The sequence below is a fragment of the Carassius gibelio genome, chromosome B7, assembly GCF_023724105.1.
Source record: "Carassius gibelio isolate Cgi1373 ecotype wild population from Czech Republic chromosome B7, carGib1.2-hapl.c, whole genome shotgun sequence".
NCBI lineage: Eukaryota > Metazoa > Chordata > Actinopteri > Cypriniformes > Cyprinidae > Carassius > Carassius gibelio.
Window position 1 is genome coordinate 5,089,459 of NC_068402.1, and position 26,835 is coordinate 5,116,293.

At 38.9% G+C, this 26,835-nt stretch overlaps 1 protein-coding gene across 1 annotated transcript in view; it reads right to left on the reverse strand.

Annotated features, from left to right (window-relative positions):
* Window positions 1-26,835, reverse strand: part of dnah2 (dynein, axonemal, heavy chain 2) — a 130,388-nt gene that overhangs the window by 57,774 nt on the left and 45,779 nt on the right. The window contains exons 24-39 of the mRNA XM_052562068.1: window positions 25,133-25,296; window positions 24,871-25,032; window positions 23,581-23,684; window positions 21,881-22,037; window positions 18,498-18,580; window positions 7,317-7,497; window positions 6,780-6,918; window positions 6,161-6,378; window positions 5,923-6,024; window positions 5,718-5,843; window positions 5,523-5,633; window positions 4,349-4,537; window positions 4,150-4,253; window positions 1,799-1,988; window positions 1,523-1,703; window positions 918-1,045 (exon numbers count right to left, since the gene is read on the reverse strand). Coding sequence (XP_052418028.1) covers window positions 918-1,045; window positions 1,523-1,703; window positions 1,799-1,988; window positions 4,150-4,253; window positions 4,349-4,537; window positions 5,523-5,633; window positions 5,718-5,843; window positions 5,923-6,024; window positions 6,161-6,378; window positions 6,780-6,918; window positions 7,317-7,497; window positions 18,498-18,580; window positions 21,881-22,037; window positions 23,581-23,684; window positions 24,871-25,032; window positions 25,133-25,296 — 2,339 coding nt within the window. The remainder of the gene's footprint in view (window positions 1-917; window positions 1,046-1,522; window positions 1,704-1,798; window positions 1,989-4,149; window positions 4,254-4,348; window positions 4,538-5,522; window positions 5,634-5,717; window positions 5,844-5,922; window positions 6,025-6,160; window positions 6,379-6,779; window positions 6,919-7,316; window positions 7,498-18,497; window positions 18,581-21,880; window positions 22,038-23,580; window positions 23,685-24,870; window positions 25,033-25,132; window positions 25,297-26,835) is intronic.

Genomic DNA, 26,835 nt, shown 5'->3' on the forward strand with positions numbered 1-26,835 from the left:
AAAAAATTACTCAAAAAAAATGATTAGTTAGTGGTGTTAGTGGTACGGACATGCATGATGTCTCAAATCTTGCAGCTTTTTGAGGAGAGCTGTGTGATTACTGCTCCATGTGACGCATACTTTGGACAATAAATTGGCTCCATCATAAAGACTTGGTGAGGGCTTTTTTCAATTATGTCTGTAATTAACCACCTAGCAACCTCTTGAGCACCTGAGAAACCATTTGGCGATGCCCTAGCAACCACTCAGAGAATCATAGCAACTGCACTGCAAAACCCTGGAAGCCCCTCTAGAATTATGTCAAATATACATACTTTACCATCCAAAGGTTTGGGTCTGTACTTTTTTGTTTTGTTTTGTTTTTTTGAATGAAAGCAATACTTTTATTCAGTAAGGATATATTCATTTGATCAAAAATGTAATAAATAAATAAAAATCCATATTTTAAACAATTGCCTTTTTTCTGAGCTTTCAGAATCACCAAAGAATCCTGAAAAAAAGGGTTTCCACAAACATATCAAGTAGAACCAAATTAGCATAAGAGAATGATTTTTGAAGTGTCATCTGACACTGAAGACTAGAGTAATGATGCTGAGGATTCAGCTTTAACATCAAAGGAATACATGATATGTTAAAACATATTAAAATATAAAACAGTTATATTAAATCGTAATAAAAAATTATTTTAGCATTGACACTTCACCATTAAGTATTAAGCTTTAAAATGGGACAAAGGTGCATCCCTTTTGCTCTCAATGTTGTCTGTAGATAAAACCAAATTCTAATGCTTTAGAAGTGATCCTTCAAGTGTCCATTTTTTGTTTAAAATCATTGGTGTTATTCATGCTGTGTAACCATTTAAAGCTTACAGAAGATAAGAGCTTTCAGACTATGAATATGAAGAGTTGTATGCATACCTTGCAGTTATTGAAGCCCTCTGCAAAAAGCGTGATCTCAGCTATGAGGGTAGAATCAGGCACTACCATAGAGATCGGCCGAAACATAGACTTCAAATTATCAGGCAGCTCAGTGCGGCCAGCGTAGCCTACAGAAGAAACACACACACACACACACACACACAGAAACAACAGGAACTGGGGTGATGAGAACCACAAACACAGACTAAAACACATATAACCAACTCTATAAAGATATTTAAAGGCATAGACCACCCAAAAATTTAAATTCTGTCATAATTTATGTAATTGTTTTTAGTCAATTTATTGATCCAGTTTACAAAACTGGTCTTAATGATTTGTTAATGAATCAGAAACAATGATCAATGGCTTCAGAAAACCTGGAAGATAGTTTACAAATTTGATGCATTTTTGTCATTTAGGAGCTTTGCAACCTCAGTCATCATTTACTTTCAATATATTTGGAAAATACATTTTTTTTTGTGTTCCACAAAAAACAGGGGACGTTGATGTGATGGAAAAACATAATGGTGAGTAAATAATAAGAGTATTTTCATTTCTGAGTTAACCATTCCTCTTAGAAGAACAACAGGCAGATTGAGTACCTGGGTTCATAGTGATGAAGATCCCACAAGACCAGACCAAGCCGATCTGTCTCCCCTCAAAGGTGAATTTGTTGAGTCCCGCAGACAGAGCAGACAGGATGGACAGGATCTGCTGAGCGACCACGGACAGCACCTCAATGTTTATACGGTTAAACTCATCAAAACAACCCCAGGCACCTGTCTGGAGAGAGACACAAATGCACATATTCACACATATTCAGTACATGAATTGTTGTTAGAGTTGAAGTGTTTGCATGGATGTAGTTCACTACATACCTGAGCCAGGCCAGAGTACATGCGGCCCATAGATTTGAAGTCCAACCCTTCTGAGCAGTTGACCACAATCACGTACATGCCCAAAGATTTACCCAGATCTTTAACCGTCTCTGTCTTCCCAGTCCCAGCAGGGCCTTTAGGAGAACCGCCCCGGTGCAGATGCAGCGCTGTGGTAAGAGTCATGTAGCACCTACACCCAAAACAAGAACACTGTCTGTAATGCATATAGTACATATACTGAAATATACATTATGAAAGTTGGACATTCATTCAAGCAACATAGGCAAGAAACTACAGAAATAAAGAGCTAAGTAACAAAATTATTCTGTCACAATCATGGCTAGTTATGGCAAAAATATAGACATGCATGGTAGAGGCCATATCTATCACTTTCTACTTCATCTTGTTTTATTGACTATTTCCAAACCATTTCTCCCTTACAGGAGGATTGGTAACAATTTTGTTAACTTCTGTGAAAATGTTTTAGCAATCCTTAGGGCTAGGATAGGAACAGAGTTAGACACACTGGCACACAAACTGACATTCGCTCAAATCACTTGCATCCGGAAGCACACACACATGGAGAAGAGACAGACAGACAGGCTTAAGCACATTGTCCATGTCCTTGAGTGGGCTTAAGATGTCACCCTCTCAACATAATAAACCCGGATTAGATCCTTCCTTTCATTCCACTAGAGGCACGTTCTGTGCTGATTTTCAGCGGTCTCTGAAGGCACACAACAGGAAATCCACCATTGACTCCTGACTCCACATCCTAGCAGGAATTGCTACATAATTTCATGTAGAAGATTTTTGCATTTTTGTTCTATTATCACACAAGACATCTGGAGCTGCTCTCTCTCTGGCTCTATGTGCAGGTGTGCTCTGCTGATGGGGGGGTAAGATCTTGACTGATAAGGTTAATGACATGATCTCCGTCTCTCCATCATAATGACTTGGATAATGGCTGAAGTCAGATAACGGCATCAAAGGTCCCCATAATGATCATTATAAACCAGCTGATTGCATCAGTCAAATGCAAGGGTTGACTGTCACACAGGACAAGATATTGATACATATAGCAATCTGAGAGTTATGGTATAATATGAGAGTGTGGGTGATTATTACTGAGCTGAAGGTTAGATTTGTTGGTGGTTTTAATACTTCTACATACAGAGTAAGTCTAACTCTGATTTTAATCTGTGTTCTTTGGTGAACTGGGGGAGCTGGTCGTCAGACATTTTGATTTAAAGGTTCATTCTTAAAAAGCCTGACAAATTAGACTTTTTGACAAAAATTAGCTGTATCAATGCCAATGGAAAAAAAAAATGCATATAGAGCAAGCATCCCGGATAGCCCTTCATAAAGTTGATTGAGAGAATCAGAGTGTGCAGAGATGATATTTGTGGCTAATTTCTAAAGAACCTAAAATCTACATTTCTAATTTGTTCAATGAGTTCATTTTTGGTATCTAATAATCATACATCTAATTCTTTACTTTTTACATTACTTTGGACAATGGAAGCAATGAAAACCAACAAATTTGCAATGATATGCAAGCAAGAAAACAAGCAGTAAATGAATAGAGTGCAAGTCTAAAAGACTGTTTTTTTTTTTTTTTTAAGAATAGAATTAGAATAATATATTGTACTGCAAAAAAAAAAATCCTACTATTGAGGTGGGATATGGGTAAGGTTAGGGACAGGTTTGGTGTTATGGGTAGGTTTAAGGGTGGGTTAAGGTGTAATGAATGGTTCAACAGCGTAATTATTTATTGTAATTACGGAAACAATTACAAATGTAATTACATGCAGGTATTTTTAAATATGTACAAACATATGTAAAAACATGTACACAATAAGTGCACTGTACCAAATTATTAATTTAAATGCAAGTACATAGTAATTAAGGCCACTTATTATAAAGCGGGGCTGAAATAAAAAATAAAGAAAATAAAATAAAAAAGTGTGTCCACACTTTAGACTGTTTGATGTTACATTCAAACCACCATGGGGTTTCTTTATTCTTTATATGTTGATGTTTTTTTTTTTATATTCATGACATTTAAATGTTTATGACATTTTTTATTTTTCATTATTTATGACATTTAAAACATTCAGAATTCATGCACCTCTGGAATATCTACTACTATATAATACAGCATTCTGGGTAGAAAAAAGATAGCACTTTTTATGAAGTGATGCAAAACAGTATTTGTTGTGTTTGTAATTTAAGTAACAATTCATGCATCCAAAGGTTTTTTTTTTTTTTTTTTACATGAAACCTCTTTGTTTTTAGATCTACACATTTAAACCCCCTTCAAAAACACTGGTCATTGATTGATGTGTTACCTGTCTGTGAGGGGGGTGATGACCAGACGACCAGAGTTTCCTAGGTACTCGTAGCCATAGCGGAAGTGGGTATTAGTCTGCTTGATGATGCAGTCGTCCACATCCTACACACACAGACAGAGGCATTTAGAGGCTTGTGGCATCCCTGTCTGCCTATTCTATATGTTTTCTCCATCCCACTATCTTATCTCCCCCTAACCTTGTCCCAGTACAGGCGGAGTTGGCACAGCCAGTCAAAGGCACTGACATCACAACAGCCTGCTTTGGCCAGTTTGCTGATGACATCACGGGCGTGGACCTCAACGGTGACCAGGGCGACGATCTTCAAGCGCAGAATCTTTGATAAGTTCCCTCGTATGGCTTCAGAGTACTGACTGAGCATGGACACCTGGGTAAAACAATGCAAACACTGATTATTAGAAGACCGACACACTCAGACACAACGCAAACTCATTTTATGGATCAGGTGTTTCAGATCAAACCTAACCATAGTTACTCCAAACATAGTCAGTAAACATCAGCTGAGACGTGTAATGCAAATTTAAATTAACAAAATAAAAAAATCCCAACCTTCCTAAAGCCCTAGAAGCCATGCTCTGAGACTAAATCTCAACTCTCGAAGGCACAGAGACAGGCCTGAGCCTTTCTCAGTGTCTCACTGGCTTTGGCTTATAAGATGTGATTGGATTAAATTCATTTGAGCTGCCGTCTTTAATTAACTTGTGTATCTAGTGCATCCTTCCTGTGCTCCATGTACAAATACACATGAAACGAGTAACTCATTTTCAATAAAGGGTTTGAGTGAAGTCAGCAATGTATGTGGAGTTCATCCACTAGTTATTAACAGACTCTCATTGAATTAGTGCCCGCAGAACTCCACAGAGAGCTCCGCAGATTTCTGCAGAATCAGAACACCTGTCATTCCTAAAATTCTACAAATCCCCCACTGCTAACATGGTTGTTAATTAAATATTTGGGCTAATTTTATTTTGCTTTCAGCTACTAACAAGAGTGTAGTACTCTCAGCTTCATTTAACACCATGTTGTAATCAGTTGCACAGAATCTCACATATTTTTACCTAGATCAACACAGAAAATGAAGAAAAATCAGCAGATTCTGTCTAGATGCAGTTATTAGCAAAAATAAAGCCTGTTCACACCACATCCAATGTAAAGCAAAAAAATGAAAAAATTAAAATAGAAAGAAATGGAATTTTCAAACACTTTTCCATCTGTCACTAGTTGAACAAATCTTTACTATGCTATTTTTGCCCAGGTGGACAATGGCAGCACAGTTCAACAAAATTCATTAATTGCTCTTTTTAGTGTTTAAACTGGTGACCTTTAGATCACTGGCCCAAAGTTCCTCTCACCTGTTTCTTTTTTAGTGATTTCAGAGCAGCCTTATCTGCTCTCTCCTTGCTGGTCACGAGTGCTCTGGTGACATCTGTGGTCCACTGGATTTGACTGGCTGTGATCAACATCTGTAAAAACAAGTGAAGCACTTTGAAGTGGAACTACTGCATTCACACAGATACAGAAAGGCTTACATACAAACACACACTCACCTGTCCAGGCCAGTCTCGTACCCATTTGCCCCTCTTCCCTGGCATCTTCTTGAGAGCCATCGAGCAGTTCTTCAGACAGTCCTTCAGAGTCCAACGCATGGTTCGCTCAACATCACACAACCATGCCTAAACATACAAGACGAGAAGCTCAATGGATAGTGCATTTGTCAACAAAGACTGTGTTGGACTTTAGGTGGGAACACACCTCCACCGGCCCCTCCAGAAGAACGGGATGAGTAAAGTCAACAAACTCCCCATCAGCAGAGAATATCCCACTTGCCTCCGACTTGTTGTTATTGATCCCAACCTATACATGCACAAGCAGAACAGTTAAACTAATGCTCAAGCTGAACCCTATACATTTTCAAAAAATCTAAAACAAAAACAAAATATAAATAACATGGCATAAAATAATTCAGTATAAGATTTTAGTACATATGTACCTTGTTGATGCGGAGACTTTTGATGTTGTCAAAGCACTTCTTGAGGTGCGGCTGCACAGCTTCAGGGTTGCGTGACTGGCCCAGGATCTCCAGAAGGTCATCGTTAGACAGGAAGTAAAACCGAGGAAAGATCTGGCGTTTGGTCTCCAGGTACATGTCCAGAGACTTCTGAATCTCCTCTAACTTAGTGTTCATTTCTGAGAGCTTCTCTAGAAGACCTGAAACAACAGAAGAAAAAAATGATATTTATAGAATGATATAGTTTTTTTTTTTTAGGTAAAAGTGTTTGACTAACAAAAAAGTCCCTTTAGTACACTAATGAGAATCACCACTTAGAAATATGAAAGTTGGCAAAAAAAAAAATGAAATTACTGAATGAATTATGTTTGTGCTTAATTGTCATTTAAATAATTCTGCAATGCCAAAAAATCTTAATAGTTAACAGACCTCAGTTTTTAATACAAAATAGATTTTTTTTTCAGGTGAATTGTAACCTGGACACGTTTCCTTCATCTGTCCAGGGCGCTGCCAAGATTTCTGCCAAGTGAACTGACTTGCTCCAGTAAAAGATTTTTACAGTCGATGAGGGTGGTGTATTCCAGCACCATCATTTCATTACCTGGATGGTGAGTTCCTCTGAGGGCATTTTTGTCCTTGTCGAGTCGGCCCATGATGATCTTCCAATTGGAGTTGACATCATCAAATTCTGCCGTCTCATGAACCAACTGCTTACGTATGTCATCTGCCAGAAAGATATTCTAAAAAAAAACAAAGGATGTGGTAGCGGACCACCAAAATGAAGAATCGCACAGAAGGGAAGATAAAAGAGTTTGGTGCTTGGTTGGAGCCATCACAGGTGTGTTTACAAACGCTCATACACATAGGAAATCCAGGCTGACAGCCACTGTTTACTCTCCTCATCAGCTCCGAGAGAACAGATGTGTGACTCTGAACTCCGCTATGTGTGTGTCTGTGAGACTCTAATCTTTTACAGTGAGTTTGTGATCTAACACAGCGGATTGCGACTGGTGTTTATTAAGAACGAGCAGGGTGTGAGGAAGGTCAGGAGTGTGTTGTGTACAGCATATGCCTGGATAATGTAACCACATACTTTTAAAGCATAAGAGAAGCATTCGGATGAGTAATGTGAGCGTACCTCTAGATACATCCACTGCCTTTGTACAGTCAGGATCATTTCGATGACTTCCAGCACCAGGGACAGACTACGTTCCCAGTGGTCAACTTCCTTTTCAAATGCTTTGACGAAACGAGATGCTTTCATTACAGAGATTGTCACCTGGTTATCCTCCAGAGCCTGGAACACTTCATCTGTTCCCCTGAGCACACACACAAAAACACGCACAGTTTAGAAGATACATTTGTAAACACTTCTCATACACCAGTGGTTCTTAACCAGTGGGCTGGGACCCACTATGGGGCCTCATAATACTTCCAATGCAAAAAAATGCTAAAAACATGTGTTATCTGACAGTTTAAGCGCAATGAGACGTGAAAGAGAACTTAGTTTGGTACTCACATGCTGTGTGACAGATGCTTTCTGTGCATGCACTCAGAAGTTTAAACTAATATAGTTTAAAACGCATGATCTCAGCACAATAGACGTGATAATAAAAACCAAACAGATGTTTTTTTAGCAGAGTATCTATATGAGGTACCAGCTGTAAAGGCACAGCCCTATTCTAGAAAAGGGGGCGGGGAGCAGCAGCTCATTCGCATTTTAAGAGACGTGCACAAAAACAGTCTGTTATGTCTGTGAAGTTATACAGCTGAGAAAGAAATAGCATGTTTATATTAGATCTGTGTGGCAGCAGCGTAATATACATAAATAAATCAATAAATCCACTGCTCTCTTGAATTCTCTGAGGCTGCGACACTGAATAGCTTTCTTTGCTCATCAGTGCAGCCAAAGAAAGAACATTTTAAATAACGAAGACTTCAAACATCTGTTTTACTATATTTGTGAATAAAATGACCCTCATAAATACAGTCAAACCTGAACATGAACCCAAAGCTTATTCATAAAAGGCACAATTGCTCAAGGTTCAGCCTGTTAATAATTTGGACAAACTATGACACATCCCCTTCTAGCCCGCACACACACAGCTAGATGTATGAAGCAAACAAAAGAGAGGACAAAGTGAACAGCAGTGGTCCTCGACCCCCCCTCCTTGGCATACTGCGTTGCCACGGCAACCGCCTCACGCGCTGCCGCAGCCGTCTCCATGCCAACGGCGGAGCTATAGCCTCGCTGCGGGGATGAACGGTGACTGCCGGCACCTGATGTCCGCATCCACATGCACAAACACACATTCTAATACATTAACACAAGCACACAAACCCACAGGAAAGACACACTGTGAGCTTTACACTCTCAGAGGCATAAAACACATCACGCATCTCTTGATCTCTCAGATTGAAGCCGCAGGTGTGTGTGTGTGTCATTCATCTCTGTTTGGCTCTGCCTCTCCATCTCCCTGAGCTCTAACTGATGCACTTGCATGCAGAATATGTGCATATGAGCAATGGAGAGGCACTGCACACACACATTTTACAAATCCAGGAAAGCAGTGATTGTTTGTGAAGGACACAAGGGTGGGATAAGAAAGAAAACAGGAAAAAAAGGATGAGTGTAAATACCTCAAAACATGATCTTTCTTTCTCTTAGAGGGAGGAAAAAGGCTGAGAGAGAGCACAGGGCTGATGGGAAAGAATGAGTTTTATTTGTAGTGCTTTACTGAGGAAAGAGAGAAAGAAGAAAAGCAAAGAGAGTTCCAGAGAGGAGGAGAGAATGAGAGGAGGTGAGTGACAGTCGTGGGCCACCTGACCTCTAGAGTGACAGCATGAAACGAGGCACAATCTCTTGCCTGCGGCACCTACCGCCACACACTCAGAGGAATAATCTGTCTGTTTTCGAGTCCAGGCAACATGACAGACACATATAGCATTCGACACACATCACTGAAGCAGTGCCTGAGGAAAAACACTTCACATACACACACACACACACACAAGTGTATGGTTGAGGTCTGTCTGTAATGGCTGATATTAGATGAATTCACAGTTGCACATCATGAACATTTTAAGGAATCAGATCAACAGGTCAGAGCACATCCTCTCATGCACAGTAGTATCAAATGTATGTGAAAACTTATGGTATATATAAACTAGATTCAATATTTTAATATTTAAATTACACTAGTTTGGGGTCAGTAATTTGTTTTGCAAATGTCTGAATTTATTTGATAGTATTTACTCTATTTTTGAAAAATAGAGTAAATACTGTCAAATATTATATTGCAATTATCTTGAAATAAATGTTTTCTAACTTTCTATATTTTAACATTTACTGTAATTCCTGTTATGGTAAAGCTAAATTTTCAGCAGCCATTACTCCAGTCTTCAGTGTTAAATTATTTTTCAGAAATTTTTCAGAAATGAACAGTGGTAACATTTTTTAAATAATGGTTTTGATTAATTGAGAGTTCAATAGAACATAATTTATTTAAACAATTACCTTTTGCAACACTATAAATGCCTTTGCTGCCACATTTGATCAATTTAAGGCAACCTTGCTGAAAAAAAAGTATTAATTTTATTGTAAAATGTATTGTTGACCCCAAACTTTTGAGTATCAGTTTATTGTAAATCATGTGTAATATAAAGCTCCCCCCCCCCCATGTATGTCAGTGCACTGCCCACTAGGCTATCGCTGCCAACAATTACAGTTTGTTCTATTTAAATATGTTTCATAAAACAGTATAATATAAAATAATATATTATAATATGTATCATATTAATATAATATAATATTAACATATTGTTATATTAATATAATATAATATATCCCCTGCTCCATGTGTAGAGAACTCAAGGTAAGAACCCTTTGAATCATAACACAGCTTTAATCAAGTTTAAGTGCACTTATGAGCACTTGGTGTTTTGCCCCGAAGCCACCATAAAAATATAGCACAATAAATGCGAATGATGATGGTTGAGAAAGAAGAAATCATGTTAGTACACTCTGCATTTCTGCATGTTATAGTATATGAATGAATGACCCCTGAAGAGCTCCTCTGATGACAAAGTTTTGGATTATGATCATCAAAGAAAGCATTAAAAACATATATCAGAATATAACAGGATATATCTGAAGATGAACGGCAGAGAACCTGCTTAAATCCTCAGACCCAGACAGTTAATATGAGCTTTAAGCTATTACAGTATAAGTGGATTATCAGGGCGCATATAACTCCAGAAATATTACATAACTTTAATCCTAACATCCTAAAACTGGCCATTGTTTGATTGTGGTTCGACACTCTTCAACAGGTGTTCAATTGACGTTTTTCATACATTTATTCAGTAAAGGCACATTAAATTGATCAAAAGTGACAGTTAAGATATTTAACAAAAGGTTTATTTTTCAAATAAATGCAGATCTTTTAAAATTTCTATTAATTAAAGCATCCTGAAAACAATATATCAAGGCTTCTCCAAAATTCACAACTGCTTTCAACATTTACAGTAAGGAATGTTTCTTGATATTTTAATGTTTTCTGATCTCTTACCAACCCTGAACGTTTGAACAATAGTGTAAACATTAGTATATGTATATTTTTCCCCTCAAATGTTATTTTCTTTTATATATTAGTATTTTGTCTATTATTTTCTACAGTGGCTATCATTTTAATAATATTGTTCTGACAGACATCTGTTGTTATGGAGAAAACAAAGCTAGTGTTAAATGTAGACAGAAGCATACAGCATGGCTGCTTTGAGAGGCGGCATCACTCTCACACACTCAGAAAGGCTGTAAATTATCACCTCTGCTATAAGTGATCACACATTCCACCCGCCTGCCGCAGGCCTCTGATTCAGACCAATCACCGGAGACCTGCTCCATCTCCTGTGCTCTCAACTCTTTCTTTCTCTCTGACTCTGCCTCACACACACATGAACATTAGCAGAGAGAGAGGATTCATTCTCATACACACACACACAGCACAGCAGCTCTTGATCTGTCATATTCATCACTCTCATCACATCATCTTCACTGCAGGCTGTTCGCAGAGGACTGAAAATCTCTGACTGCATTACTACTGCCACAGCATTGTCACATACGCACATACTGCTATCAAAATAAGGGACCGTGTCATTTCTTTCAAATCTTTTTAAGCAGCAATATTTGCCACCTGGAATTGATAATGACATTTATTTTTAACATCATAAAAAACAGGTACGTTGCCCATTTATGACAATTACTTGAACTGAATCAACTGCAGTAAATTCTTTGCACAATTATGGCTGTTATCTGTAAAGTCAACATCACCATACAATACATAAGGAGCTACAAATAATGCACAAAATATCAATAAAATACAAACTCGGTTAGAATGCGTGTTTCAAAAACCTGATTATATATATTTTTCTATTGAGAGCAACTTAATTTTAGCTACACATTAACCAGTAGTTGCCTCTGAGACAGTAAATGAAGATATTTGACAATTACAAAGATTATAGTTCTACAGAGACACTAAACCCATTGTTACAACAAAATATGAAAATATCATATATTACAGATAAATTCACTGGTATGCTATTATGCTAACATTTACATATCTAGGACATTTTCCCCACTTCCAGTGACATTCTGATTATAAATACTTTTTAGACTAATCCAAAGTTTCAAAATACTTTTACCTGCTTTAAAAAAAGTTAAAATGTTATATACAAAACAAAACAAAAATTAAATAAGGCACTTTTTTTTTTATTCTGTCAGACTTAGATGACTTCGGTAAATGAAAAACAAGCAAAAAGGATAAATAAAGATAATTACCAACTAAACATTCCTTTAGTATCTCTATTATTAATTATTATTATTATTATTAAGATTTCAAACATCTCCACAGATCAAGTGTATTTCTTTATCTCGCCCTCTGTTTCATAGCAAACACAATTCCATAACCTCTTTGAATAAGTCTACTGTTTGGGTGAGTGTGTGTGTGTGTGTGTGTGTGATCAATGAATTTTCCATTGGCCCCGCTGTCATACGGTGAGTTCATCAGACAATGCTGAAACTCATATTTACTGCAGGGTAGTAACTCCTGCAATGGCCTTTATCTCTCTTCCCATCTCTCTCTTTCTCTCTGAGCCCAATCAGGGGGCTTGTGGATGTTAATTGAATTGGGCTGAGGGTCCCTTTCTAATGTGCAGCAGATGGTCAGGGCATTCCTGCTTCCTTTATCTCACACACATGCACACATCATACACGTGTATACGAACACAAGCACATATAAACACACACACACACACATATGCACACACACTAGGTGGCAGTGTTGTACAACCCTTGCCCAATGAGTCACAGTCATAGCCCTAGAGCCATTATAAAGCAATGAATGCTGATCATTAAGAGAAAGTGACCATGTGTGAGTTAGAATGTGAAGCTTTGCTCTATGCCTATAGAATACACTCAATCAGCTTACCAAGTAAAGTGCCAACTTTAAGCAACTAATGTCTAAAAATGCTGTCTATGTAGGCATCTCACTACATTTTGAACAGCCTATAGGTACTAAATCACACAAATTCGCACACACACTAACAAACTCATACTGTGCTAACAGAAAAACACATAGAGGAGGACATGACCTCTCAAAATAGCCAGTCATCAGCAAAACTAGGCTGGGACGTTCATCTGCAGCTGTGTGTGTGCGTCCAAACAGCAGCATATGCACGTCAGGACAAAAATGTGCATTGTAGCAAGCTGTAAATGAAATACAGTGTTGGTAAGGAAAGTGTATGCATCTAATTTAATTACAGAAACTAGCATATGCTAAAAGTGTTTGCATACACGTTTTGTCCTGCGTCATTAAAGACCAGTCATGACTGCTGGGGGAGTACATCGGTCAGTCGAACCTTCGGTGCCGGATGGTTTTACCACATTATTCTGCAGAACTGTCACTAGTGCAACTGCAGAGCAGGCAAAGAGATGCTTAACGCAGGGTTTATACAATGGCTGTGTTTGTAGCACGTACAATGCGGGGCTGTAGGTGGTAATTACAGGTGATTTGCACTCCGTCCTGCTAAATGTGTGGAAACGCTCAATTATAAGTACACGGCAGCAAACAGAAAGCCTCTTCACTGCAGGACCATTAACACACACACACAGCTCCATTTGTGTGTGAACACTTCAGCTTCTATCATGAATACTATCATCATTAATCATCTTTTCTCCTTGCGGACGGGGCTGTCCGTTATTGAGAGCCTGAGTAATTTGGAATTGATTCTGTCCCCTGTATACAACCCCACCACTGAATACTAAACACACAGTATTTTTTGATATGGCATACATCCCACCGACAAAAAAAAAACAGAAGAAGAAATAGAGTGATCAATGATGAGTGAGAGAGGGAGAAATAAAGATAAAGCATATGTCCACTTTTGTTGCAGCACTGACGGGGACGAATAATACCAGCAGGTATGTGTGCTAAAGAGAGAGAGAGACCACGTCCTTTCTCTGTTCTGCAGGATCTAAGTTTCTAGAAATATGCAATAAGAATCTTCCCCCTCTTCCTCTATATATCTGTTCACTTGCTTTTTTCTCCCTATGCCACCTGACAGCAAGACACCACCCCCTGTGATTCTCTATCTCGGTCTCTCTCTCACAGGTGGGTGTGAAAAAACTGATGCATATGACAGCTTACAGCATAGAGAGCTGCAGTCTTTATGACTCGGTGTATTAGTGCGTTACAAAACATACACACAGTCACGTTTCCAACCAAACCCACACACACTTTTTAGGCAGTATGGGAATGTATGGGGTATTTAAAGGGGGGGTGAAATGCTCGTTTTCACTCAATATCCTGTTAATATTGAGTACCTATAGAGTAGTACTGCATCCTTCATAACTCCAAAAAGTCTTTAGTTTTATTATATTTATAAGAGAAAAATAGTCTGTGCCGATTTTTTTTGGAAAAACACGACCAACTGGAGGCGTGACGTGTGGGCGGGGCTAAAGAATCACGAGCGCCAGTAGGCTTTTGAGTTGAGAGCGTTTGGAAGTTGTGACATTACCATGAGAAAAAAAAAAAACCATCATCCAAAACAAACCATGGCTAACATTCAGATTCAGCCGTTTATTTATGATCCAGAATCAGATCCCGAGGCTGAAACTGAACGAGAGCAGCAGCAGCAATGACTTGCTCCGAGCGGGGCTCAAACCCGGGTCTCCGGCATGGGATGGGATGCACTAACAAGGAGGCAGAGATATTTGAAGCAGTTTTACTCACCGCCTGCGGTTCCAACACACGATCGTGACCTCTTTTTCGTTTCGTTCATTATCCTTAAGAAATAAATGATACGCAAATCCGGCGTCAAACTGGGCCTTGTTTGTAAAACAAGCATCTTCGAAATTCAGGGAACAAACAAAAACACTTGCACAACTCCGTTGATGCTCTTTAAAAATAAACTCTGTCCACTGGTCCCTTAATGTTTTTTTTTTTGTTGTAATCTGTGTAGGGTTGTCTTGCCCTGGCAACCAAAAACACACTTCTTTTGTGACATTTCACTCTCGCTCTGATCAGTGAATGTCTGTGCTCTCAGTGCTCTACTATACGGGATCGCGCGCTCTTCCGGCAGACGTGCCTCAGGACCCATATAAGGAAATTCCGCTCCATCTAACGTCACACAGAGCCATACTCGAAAAAAACTTTTCGAAACTTGTGACAAACCGGAAGGAGTATTTTGGGAACAGAAATACTCCTTCAAATGTACAACTTAATTTTTGAAACTTTGTCCATGTTTAGCATGGGAATCCAACTCTTTAACAGTGTAAAAAACTCAGTATGCATGAAATTGCATTTCACCCCCCCTTTAATTTGATCTAAATAAAAAACAAGACTATGAAGGACACGAGTACAAGAAGATCAATATCTTAATGGAAACCACAGACAAAAATTAATGGCTAATTTAAGCCCCAAAATATATGTATACATTTTAATTGATAAATATATTTATTTTGGTGTTTGCTTTATTTATGCATTGATTTTCCAATTGAGAATGTCTCCACAGGAAGGTTTTGTCAGATTTAGGAACAATTTTGCCCCAAAACTGCAGCTAAGTACAAACACATTTACTTTACATTTACTTGTCACATTTTATTACATGATGTGTTCATTAATTGATCACAAATTAAATTTAGCTGAAAAAACATCCTCAAAAGATTATTTAAAGCTATTTTTGTGTTAAACGAGAAAGTATTAAGTAGACATTTCAAATAGTAGCTTAAGAAAGAAATATGTCATTTGATTCAACAAAATTAATTATAGATAAAAGTTTAGGCTACAATGACCTAAAATAAACTATGGAACATAAAGGAAGATAATTTGAGAAACCAAAACATTTTTATCCAATGGAAGTCATTGGTAACCAAAACAGCTTTATTACCCACAGTCTTCACAATACCATCTTTTATCTTCCACAAAATAAAGTTAGTCATTCAGGTTTGAGTAAACGATGACAAGTTAAAATTTTTGGGTGAACTATACTTTTAAAGTCCCCCCCCCCCCCCTTTTAAACTGCCAGTAGGTGGGGTAAATGTCTTTATGAACCATTGATTCAATCCTTTGATTCCTTCAAAGGGCTGACTCATTTAGGAATTCAGTAAACGGCTCTCTTTATTGAATGGACCTTTGAAACATCGATTTACCCGATTTGTTCAAAACCGTAGACTGTAAAAAAAGATGGACGACCCTCCTTCACTCTCTTCCATTGAAGAAAAGTGAAGCCATCAACGTCCCAAAAGGGCACGTCAAATTGTGCTGATTTGGGACCAGAGTCTGCACAGTACATACATCTACGACACTGAAGGCTGGAGTAATGATCTTAAAAATTCAGCCTTACATCACAGAAACAAAAGATAATTTAAAGTATAATAAAATTAAAAACAATTCTTTTAAATTGTAATAATATATCACAATATTCAATTTTTTTCTGTATTTTTCATCAAATAAATGCATGCTTGATTAGCAGAAGAAACTTCGTACGTGCTACAAAGCATTAAAAATAATGTTTCCAAACTTTTGGTCTGTACATATGGTTGTGTGTGAATTATGAGCTAATTCACATGAGAATAGACAAATTTGTCCCCAGAGGTAAACTTTCACAAACAGTATTGATGCAAAATTACACAAGCACACAAACATCTATATGAGAAGTCTCGGTAGAGACGTATAAAAAAAACAAGCTAACACTATGAAACTGCGCTAACATCAAAACAGACAAATAGCTAAAGAATTTCCTAAACAATGCTTTTGACCCGTTTTCCGATTCATTCACGCAACTCGCACATAAACCCGCTGATACACGCGCACAGACACACACACACTGCTTTCAGTTAAATACGAACGGGCCCGAAGGCATTTTCAGAAAACTTTCAGCCCTTGGGAAGGGGGCTGCTTGTACAAATGATTCTATTAGATTAGAGCTTTTGTGCGGCTGCCATATGCACAAAGCACCCTCTCCAGTTCTTATCTGCTCACAGCTCGTTTGTATAATTGTGAGCACTAAACACTTTGTGAAACTCCCGAACGGTCTCAATCAAATCCAAAAGAGCAACAGCATCATTTGAGCTCATCTAAACACAAGAATGACTTTTCCCACTAGTATTTATTAATTCATAGACAGTTTATGTCCGTTATTGGACCCACGGCTTGTTTGCCCAGAAGGCTTAAAGGGTTAGTTCACACAAAAATGACTTAGCTGTGTTTTACTCATCCCACGAGGCATCCTAGGTGTATATGATGGCGTTATATAAAAAAATTATCCTTGCTATTCCAAGCTCTATTGTTGCAGTCAGATTGTTGCAGTGCTTCAGTCCAAAAGAAATGAGCTTCCATCCATAAAAAAAGTGCCTCACACTGCTCCGGTGGGGAGGGCTGACCTCATACGTCATCAGCCTGGAACTGCTTCCGTTTACAACTGGTGACGCAAGCTAGATTCAAGTGATTATTACATTTCACTTCTTTTGGACTGAAGCGCTGCAACATACGATGACTGCAACGATAGAAGAAAGTCATATACACATAAAATGCCTGTGGGGTGAGTAAAGCACAGCCTAATTTTCATTTTTGGGTGAACTAACCCTTTAAAGCAGCCATTCTGAGTCCTGCTCTCTAATCAGATTGATCGTAATTATCTTTGTGTCGGAGCTCAAGGTGCCCTGGCATTGATAAGCCATTTAGTCCGTGTAGAAAACATGGCTTGCTGTCAAACGCGGATTTGAACCGGACTCAGAGAGAGCGATGCTGTCCGGCCAGGGGCTCTGTGATTCACACCCTGGTGAACTGCCCAACTAGACAGCGTTTTTGGGGTACATTTAAACAGTGGATGTGTTTCAAAACCTACTGAGCTACACAACTAGCCAGAATTTTGGGATATCAAAGGTCCATTCGAACACTGGCTGTCTTTCAAAACCTAGTGAGCTGCTTATCTAAACCGTATTTTTCCAAATCATAGGTGCATTAAATCTGATAAGAGCATTTAAATATGCCTGTAATGTTCAAATTTCTGTCCAGTAGGCAGAAGGCAGCTGACTAGGTTTTAAAACACAGCCAGTGTTTTGTCTCATTTGCTAGTTCGTTCTGTGTCATACAGAGTAATATGATAATGTGGAGTTACTGGCTCCTCACGCGTGGCGGTTCTCCCCTGCAGCAGGGCATTCCATCATGTTGAGGAATGGTGTTTTTTAGGCTATGGCTTGTTTTTGGCACTAATATATTCATATTACGGTGCTGTAACACCATAGATGAAGCCACTAACAGTCCCTAGGTGGACAGGGAATGTGCCACGAAAAAAAAAAAAAAACCTTCAGCAATTACCTCTCAACTGGACAAGCATGAAAGTTAAGGCACAATTACGTCTCAATAAAAAAAAAATCCAATATATCAATTAGGCAAAGTCAATTAGGACAACTCTCTTATTAGGATGGAAAATCTGCTGGTGGAAGCTGTAGGCTGTAGCAAGCTGCTAGGGAAGACAAAGTGTTTCAGACATTCACTATGATTTTCTTTCCCACTTTGTTATGATGTTTTCTTTTTCTGAAGGGAATTATGCGGCAAATGGAAATAAAATAGAATAAAATACTTTCTTGTTTAGTTGCATCAACTGCTGTGTGAATAGGCCCTCAGGCCAGGGACTTGCAGTGAATCTCTGCCTCCTTAGGAAGCTGAATCATCATTATCATCTTTTTAAGATTCTGCTTATTGAGCAACTCTGCAAGCTTTTGACGTTTGACCTTCTGGAACCTCTGGATCCTCACCTCAATTTGTGATAACCTTTGTCTTTGTAGGGTGTGATGTCCAGGGCCGTTTCCTCCCATGTCTTCGTGATGCCTTCCAGTGTCTGTAAATCAGAGGTCAGCATTAGGCTTTTTAATGTTAGCACTAATCTTTCCAAAATGCATTCGACCTCAGCACTGAACCCCACATTGGATTAGAGCTGGAAGGGCAGCCATTGGTCTCGTGGGGATGTTAGACGGCTAGTGTCAGGAGAAGAACATTGATTGGGGCCCCCACAATAAACCTCATAGATGGAGTCATCTAGAAAAGCCAGACATGTGCCAATGACACTTCTCATGTATATATTTTAAAACCTAGCAAGCAGCCTACCTAAACAGCATTTTTGGACATCATTCAAACATTCAATTGATTACTAATCAAAAAATGAAGTTTTGATACTTATGCTAGGAAATCTACAGAATATATTCATGGAACACAATCTTTTTGACCCATACAATGTATTTTTGGCTATTGCAACAAATATACAAATATACCTGTGCTACTTATGACTGGTTTTGTGGTCCAGGGTCACATTTATCGGCTGTTTCTCAAAAGCAGAGTTGTTTTCTCAAAATGTGAGCTGCCTTTTTAGGCAGGATTTGTATTAAAGTCAAAATAAAGCTGTTTGGTTAAAAAGTAACTTCTGTATGAGCTGTAAATCATACATTGCTATACTATTAGCAATAGACAATGAACCATTTTTGTCTGCAAAAAGCTAAAAAGGGAGCCACCTATGTTGTGAAGATGTTAGGCGACTAGTGGCAAGGAATTTTGATTAATCATGGACTCTTGCAAAGTGCCCCTAAAATAAAAGTCAGAGACAGGGTCTTTCCAGAAACACCATATGTGCAACGATGCTTCTCGTTTACACTCTTTCTCTTCTTCTTCTCTCTCTGCGAGTGACTTCTAGGTGAACCGCTCTGTGCTTTGGGGGTTATGAGGGTTTGCTCTCCCATTGCCGCTCTCGAACCAAAGCTGTGTTGTTGTAACCTCTGCGAGCACAGAGCAGAACGTCTGGGAATCTCCCTGGGTCGAAATCGAGAAGAAAGAGAGGAAGAAAGTAGGACAGAGGGGAGAGGGGAGGAGTAGAGCCTCCCACAGTCTGACAGTTGGACAGGGCAGCGCTCCTCTGCAGGGGCAGTAAAGGCTGCGCTGAAGGAAATTAAGCGCAAGGCTCATTTCCCCTGTGGCCGGCACACATGACCTGTGACTGCAGCCTGGGGACAGACGCCTCCAGCAGCACTGCGCTCATACTGTACTGCACTATTACTGAACACAGTCCAGGAAATTTTCCTTTTCAAGTCTAAAATAGGACTATAAACCAGTCAACTCATAGGCCTGTTTCACACATCCTGCGTCTGTGTAGCTTGTGCTTTTACACCAAAGGCATTTCTGCTGTGTAGCAGCTCTATACAGAAAATAAAGTAACTGCTGGTTTACTACATTGCATATTTCTTCCAATAACAGCCATAAATTAATACAAATAATATAATGGATATCGGAAGTGGGCCATTGAGAATTATTACAAACTTGATATCCATGAAATCTAATTTACATGAGGATGTGGAATGACATTTATATCCAAATGCTTTACCCAGATCCCAAAGCATAGCTATAAACAGCTTAAAGCGTCTGGATTCAGTCAATCTTTACTGAATAAAAAGCGCTCTTTGTGACTTTGCATCAGCTGACATGGAGATGTTTTTCAAGCAATGGGGGACTTATTCTACTCTCAGTATTATGTTGCTTCATAAAAGCCAATATTACAAAAAATATATAGTTTTAATAAACATTTTACAGTACACGTTCAGCATTTGTTTCTGATGAGTTTTGTAGAAGCCTGTTTAGGCATCAGAGAACAAAACAAATAAATACACTACAGTTCAGAAGCTGCTAAGCTTTTTTAAATGCTTCTGAAAAAAGTAATGATCATCAAGGCTGTATTTATTTGATCAAAATTGTAAAAATATAAAAAATGAATGTGTTAAAAGTTACAAAATTAAAGTGTGAAATGTGAAATATTATTATAACTTTAATATCTGAATATATTTTTGAATGTAATTTATACATATGCATGCTTAATTTGGTGGATATATATAGTTTTATTATTTTGTAAAAAGTGTTTTCATTTACTGCTCTTTTGCAAAATAAAAGTATACATTTCTTTAAAAAAAACTCAAGCATCAGAGCAGTAGTGTAGAAAAGTTGACTGTGACTTGATATCTTTAGATTGTGATTTTAATTCACTCTATGTGATTTTTAAACTTGAAACTGTAAAAATATGTCATAATGGTGAGTTATTTCACATTGTGAATATTTCACTTACCTTTTTAATGTTTTACTCGGAGACAGAAATCATAAATGACATGCAGCGAAACAAAGCTTGGCATTAAAGTGCTACTTTTATTGCTGCTCATGTGCTGAAATGCTGTAGTGTGGGCGCCAAATGGGAACCAAAAAAATGGCCTGTAATGCCACAAATGCAATGTGTGAAACAGCTTTAAAGTAATTAAAAATCTGACTGTAGTGTAACCCTAAAGCAGTTTGATAACTTTGTACTCATAAACACCACTGCCTTTACATTCAAACAGCTGACCAATGAAAATCTGCCCTTCTGCCAGACTCTTAGACTGGAGATCTCTGCTGTGATTCTCTGCTGGGTTCAGTCTGACGACCGGATGTCACCCTGAGGATATCATCTTTGACCTTCTAAACCTGACCTCTGACCATAATTCTCCTGACGGTAATTTTCCTTTTCTCTTTAACATACTGAACCTCTCAGGAGCTTATGCACTGCGAGAGGAGCAGAGAGAATTGAACCTTGATGAACTTACAGTCCTACACAGAGCAAAAAGAAATAGAAACAAAAGCGAAAAGGGAAGACACTCCTAAAAATAAAGGTTCAAGTTAGAATCGAAAGGAGTTTTACAGCCTCATACTATCTGAATCATATGATATACTTTTTATACATTTATTTTTTTCCCTATGAGGTCAACTTATTTTGGTTTTTAGGTTTCCATAATGTTTTAAGTGAAAGTTTCTGTACATTTTCAAATACTACTTCAAAGGATCAGGGACAGTTTGATGTATCTTTTGCTTTAAAAAAAACTCAGAGTCCAAAACATAGATCTGAAGAACCTAACAACTAATAAAAAGGACATTGTTCATTTCGAATAAACCATACACAGTGGCAAAACCAATGAGAAAACTGGTTGTTTGATGCACTTTCGTTTCAGAAAAGAATGTTTCTTATAAACTGTTTTCTGTAAAATCTTTAACTAAAGAATCTTTTCAAGCTTTTAGTGACAAAAGGAAATAAATGAACCCAAATGAGAAAAAGAGAGTTCTGAGGAGGATATCATACCTGTTCTATGGAGAGCTCTTTGCTGGCCGCTCCTGATATGTCACTGATCTGCTCTGCATGGTGGTCCAGACCCAAAGCCACAATCTTCTCCAGAGTGAAGTCTGCACTGCTTGGGTCAAATGTCTGCTGCACTTCTTGCCTTATTTGGTCCCAATGTCTAAAATAAACAGATCCACAACATCTTTTGAAGACAAAATCTGACTGGCCAAGATCCTTTGACATTAACACATGAATCTGAGCTCAAACAGGGTGGAAAACCCATTGATCAAAGCCATTTGATCTATTCCAAAACCTAATTTTAAGACAACATAGACTCAGTTTCGGAGATAAAGCCTTTTCCAAAAGGAAGCTACTTAATTATGCTTCCTCCTAGAATTCGTCCAAATTCTAAAGTTGCATGAAACCTTTATAGCAAAGGCAAAGCCAGAATACACTGTGCTGAAATAAAAGATAAATACATGGAAGAAAAGTATTTTAAAAAAAAATCTAAATACATTCTTATATATATTAGAACACATATATAATACTGAAAAATATTGCATATGTCAGAAAAAGTTCATTCAAATGTTTATATATTGATGGATGATTATTCAGCCCAATAGGTTTTGAGAGCTATTGTTTAGGCCATTAGGAGAAATTATGTTTGTAATTCATTATTAAAGTTATGAAACAAAAGAATGTGTGTTATTTGGAGTATTTCAAGAGCTGAAGAAAAACAGTCGACTGCGCTCTTCTGTTACAAGAGACTGGTCATGTTGACGGTCAGATTTTGTCCTAATAACCAGGTGTGACGGGCGACGACAGCGCAAGGATTGATTTCTCCCGTGAGAGATCCCGCAGCCATGATGCACAGCTTGTTGTCTTCTCTCAAAGAAATCCACAGAGACCGTCAGTACATCTGATCCACACCAACACACAACACCGCTATTTCAAAAAAAAACATCCTGCCAATGACTCGCCCCTCTGAGATCAGGCCCGAGCATTCTGGGACGCGATCTCTTCTACGGGTGCCTGTTTTTCTTTGGCTCCTCTTGTCTCCCGTTCTGTTGGTCGTGGACTTCTGAGGCTGGAGCTCTGTTTATTTTCATCTGCTTCCCTGATGTGCTGCACTGGCCAGCGGGAGACGCTAACAGGGATCTTTCAGAGGGTTACATCAGTGTGATTAACCGGCTGTCATCAGGGGAACGTGGGACCTGTCTCTGCCGTCTCCACCAGGGCCGTTCTAGCACGTCTGATTGGGGCCGATGGGCTGTTGTTTTGGGAATGCAAGATCCAATCAGATGGCTTTGGGTGCGAATGACAGGGCAGAAGAAAAACGAAGAGCGAAAAAACGTCACGTTTCTCTCGGCAGGGATGGCATCAGAGTGCACAAACGCTCTTGCGTGACAGAAAGGACAGAGGTGACAAGCTGTAACTGAGAGCTGGCTGTCAAGGTGTGGGATTACAGCTGATCCTAGAACAGCAATCGGCACCAATCCTCTGCTGCTGATGATTATCAACCAGCACACCTCAGGTCACAAGCTACAGAGGGCAATATCCCGAACAGAGAGAGGTTACAAAGAGAGATTGACAACATGAAAGACGACAGTGTCGTTTTGTCAGGAACCACTCTTGATAAGGAGGATTAGTGTGAGAGTGACACTTCATTATACTGAGGACACTGATTCGCGTGTGTGTGTATGTGTGAGGAAGACCCCCACCTTTCTCTCATGGCTGGATTTCTGAGGTCTATGATCAGTGGTATGATTTTCTTAAACTGCATGATCCTGTTCTTGGTGAAGTCCACAACCTCCCAGTGCTTGTCCTGAAAGAACACACAGACACATTGTAAGTCAACTTAACAGTACAGTACATTGTAAAAGTCAGGATCCCAGTGCAAGCTGCGTGCTGTGTTGTGATGGAATGATCTCCTGTCAGTAGAAAAGCACCCAAAGGGTCTGAATCAAGCAGGTGTTTCTAATCTGCTTAAAGCTAAATGTCAGGATAATGAGAAGCTGGTGAGAAGAGAAGCTAAATTAGCATTAAAGGGTAATTAGCTACACAAAAGGGCTTTTATCACAGTTACAAAGAGAAAAGAAGAAATGAGAGTCTCTGCTGGACCCTAATGAAGTAGCATCAGTCTGTGTGTGAGTACAGTAGACGATGAGTGAGAGACTGAGACATCACTGATAGCGGTTAAGTGGGTCCTGATGGCTGCTAGATTTTTTTGTGTGAAGGTCATAGTATTCAACCTGTTAACTGTGGTGCTTAATTAAATTTCAAATTAAAAGTGTATATTAATAAATTGTATTTTTATTGTTTTTATATATTATACCTGTACATAATACCACACCTGGAAAGAAATAAGAGTCTGTGCTGAAAACATCAAATGTGAAGCTGAAACGTGCATCACTTCCAGGTACATTAGCAAATCAAAAAGTGTAAAAACATTACAATATACAGTACCATTTAAATATTTGATGTTAGTAACCTTTTTTAAGCTATTAAATAGATCTGATACGCTCACCAAAGCTGTATTTAGATCACAAATATAATAAAAACATTAATATTTTGAAATGTTATTACATTCTAAAATAACGTTTTCTATTTTAATACATTTTCAAATGTAATTTATTGCTGAGATGACAGTTGTGTTTTTGGCAGCCATTACTCATTCTCAACTGATCCTTCAGAAAAGTATTTTTTATTATCAGTGTTGAAAACTGCTGGATATTTTTGTGGAAACTTTCAATTCTACTGGCCCAAATCTTTTGAACTTTTAAAATATTTTTTTTTTGTATTTATATATTTTTATGTTTATTATTTATGTATTATTTTAGTGTTATATTTTGGCACATATTTATGTAATTGACATAGCTTAAACAATAAAATCTGTACTATTCAGAAGACCAACATCGTTCATTGGAAACTCCCATAAATGTGAGTTTGGCCATGGAACTGACTTAAGTTAAGTTAACACCAGAGATGTAGAGTGTGTTGTGCTGGCTTGCCTTGAAGTCTCTGCTGAGTGTGTGGAGTCTTTTGAACATGGTCTGAGCGGTGTTATCCATGGCCTCGGTCTGCAGAGAGGCCAAGTGACCCCCCTTCCACTCGTCCCAAAGAGCCTTCCACTGCTGGGCGATCTCCCATACCTGCTGCAGGTAATTCATATCCTACAAACACACACACACACACACAAACACAATCTAAACGTCAGCCGATAGTGAACCAGAAGTGTTTTTACAGTGTACTGTAACAGCAGTGAATAGGCACCTTCTCAAGAGTGAGGATGTCTTTAGAGGCTGGTTGTTCAATATTAAAGATGTTGAGACCATAACGTATGTTCTGCTGCTCTTCCTTAAGAGCCTCCAACTGGGCACGCAGCTCTGATACCTGCTGCAGTGCAGAATCTGGGGCTACACTGCTGCCAAATGGACCTGCACATACATATACGTACAAATAAGACTATATACATGAAGACAAAGATAAGACCACACACACAAGCACAAAGATGCATATGGTTAGGTTTCCCCCAAGCTCAATGGATTCCTATTGGCCAGAAAGTTAGCGAAGTGAGCATGTTTCTCACAATGTGCTATTAATGTGGTTTCACAGTTGGGAGCTCAGCGGGTCAGTAGGTCTCTTTTCTGAGCAGAATGTGAGTTCTGGCTCGGACCCAGCTCCGCTCACAAGCCCGGACTCCCACGATCCACGCGCACTTGCGACAGCTTTGATTTACGAGAGATTTGATCTTTTGAAAAGCGCCTCATTCATCTCAAGATGGCAACACACAACGCTCACAGGAACACACTCACACAGACACCAGCAGGGCTCGTTATCTGCCCCAGAGGCCTCTGTGATATGTTTATAGGTGCTACTGTTTACATCTGTCAGCGTTTATAATGGATACCATCAAACACACCGGCTAAATCACACACTTGCATCTCCGGCAATTACAAAAACCAGACATTTACACAATTCAGCATTAAGATGAGCCATTAAGCAGCATGTGAAGATCCATTGGGGATCTCCAGTCAATATTTGTGTAAAGTCTGATTTACTGAAGCATTTAGAACATGATGAAGTGCGTCGCTAGAGCAGAATGCATTCAGGAGAGCATTGGTGTTGAGAGGTTTGATGACGCCCATTCTCTCTCTCCGTTGTGCCAGAGTAAAACGTAAAAGAAAATCTAATTAGCAAATATTAAAATGTGCTAAATTTTTGATAAATCTGCCTTGGAGACTTCAACCAATCATACATGTTTAATTGGCTCTGTGCTGAGAAACGCAATGTCATATTTCTCCTCCTCGCCGGATGTGAGAGGGAAAGTCATGCTGGGTCCATGGAGAGCAGGAGATGAGATTTTGAAGGGGCACCTTGGCAGGGGCCAGTAGTATGTGTTTGGACTGAATGAGTGTGATATTATTGAAACCATCTCTCTCTCTTGAATACAAATTTCTCCTTGCACAAAGCTGCTTCCTGGCCTCATTAACCTGAAGGAGCCCGCCATTGTTTGCAGGAACAATCCAAACAATCCTGCCGTTTTCAACAAGTTGCAGCTGCCGCCCATGTTCGGAAATTCTGTGGTTGGGGGAAATAATGACGTGAGCATTGAGCGTGTTTGCCACGTGTTGATTTAGTGCAAAGCTTTTGCGTTAATCGGCTGTGCCAAAACTCGTACTTTGTCTGAATCAAGACGGAAAGGCTTTTGGACTCATACTGAGAGGAGAAGAACATAGGAGAAAAAGACACAGGGAAAGAATGGCAGGAGATCAAACTGAAAAACAACAGACTTCACAGAGCTATCAACGATCACAAGGTAACGCAAGCACAATGGAAATGAGATGGGGAGCGAATGAGCAAAGAAGTGCAAGAAAATGGGAAGAATGAAAGAAGGTAGAAGGAAAAGTAGGACAAAAACTCGGTCCTCTTTGATACAATTCGGCACAACGTGACTTTGTTTGTGAAGAGAGGTG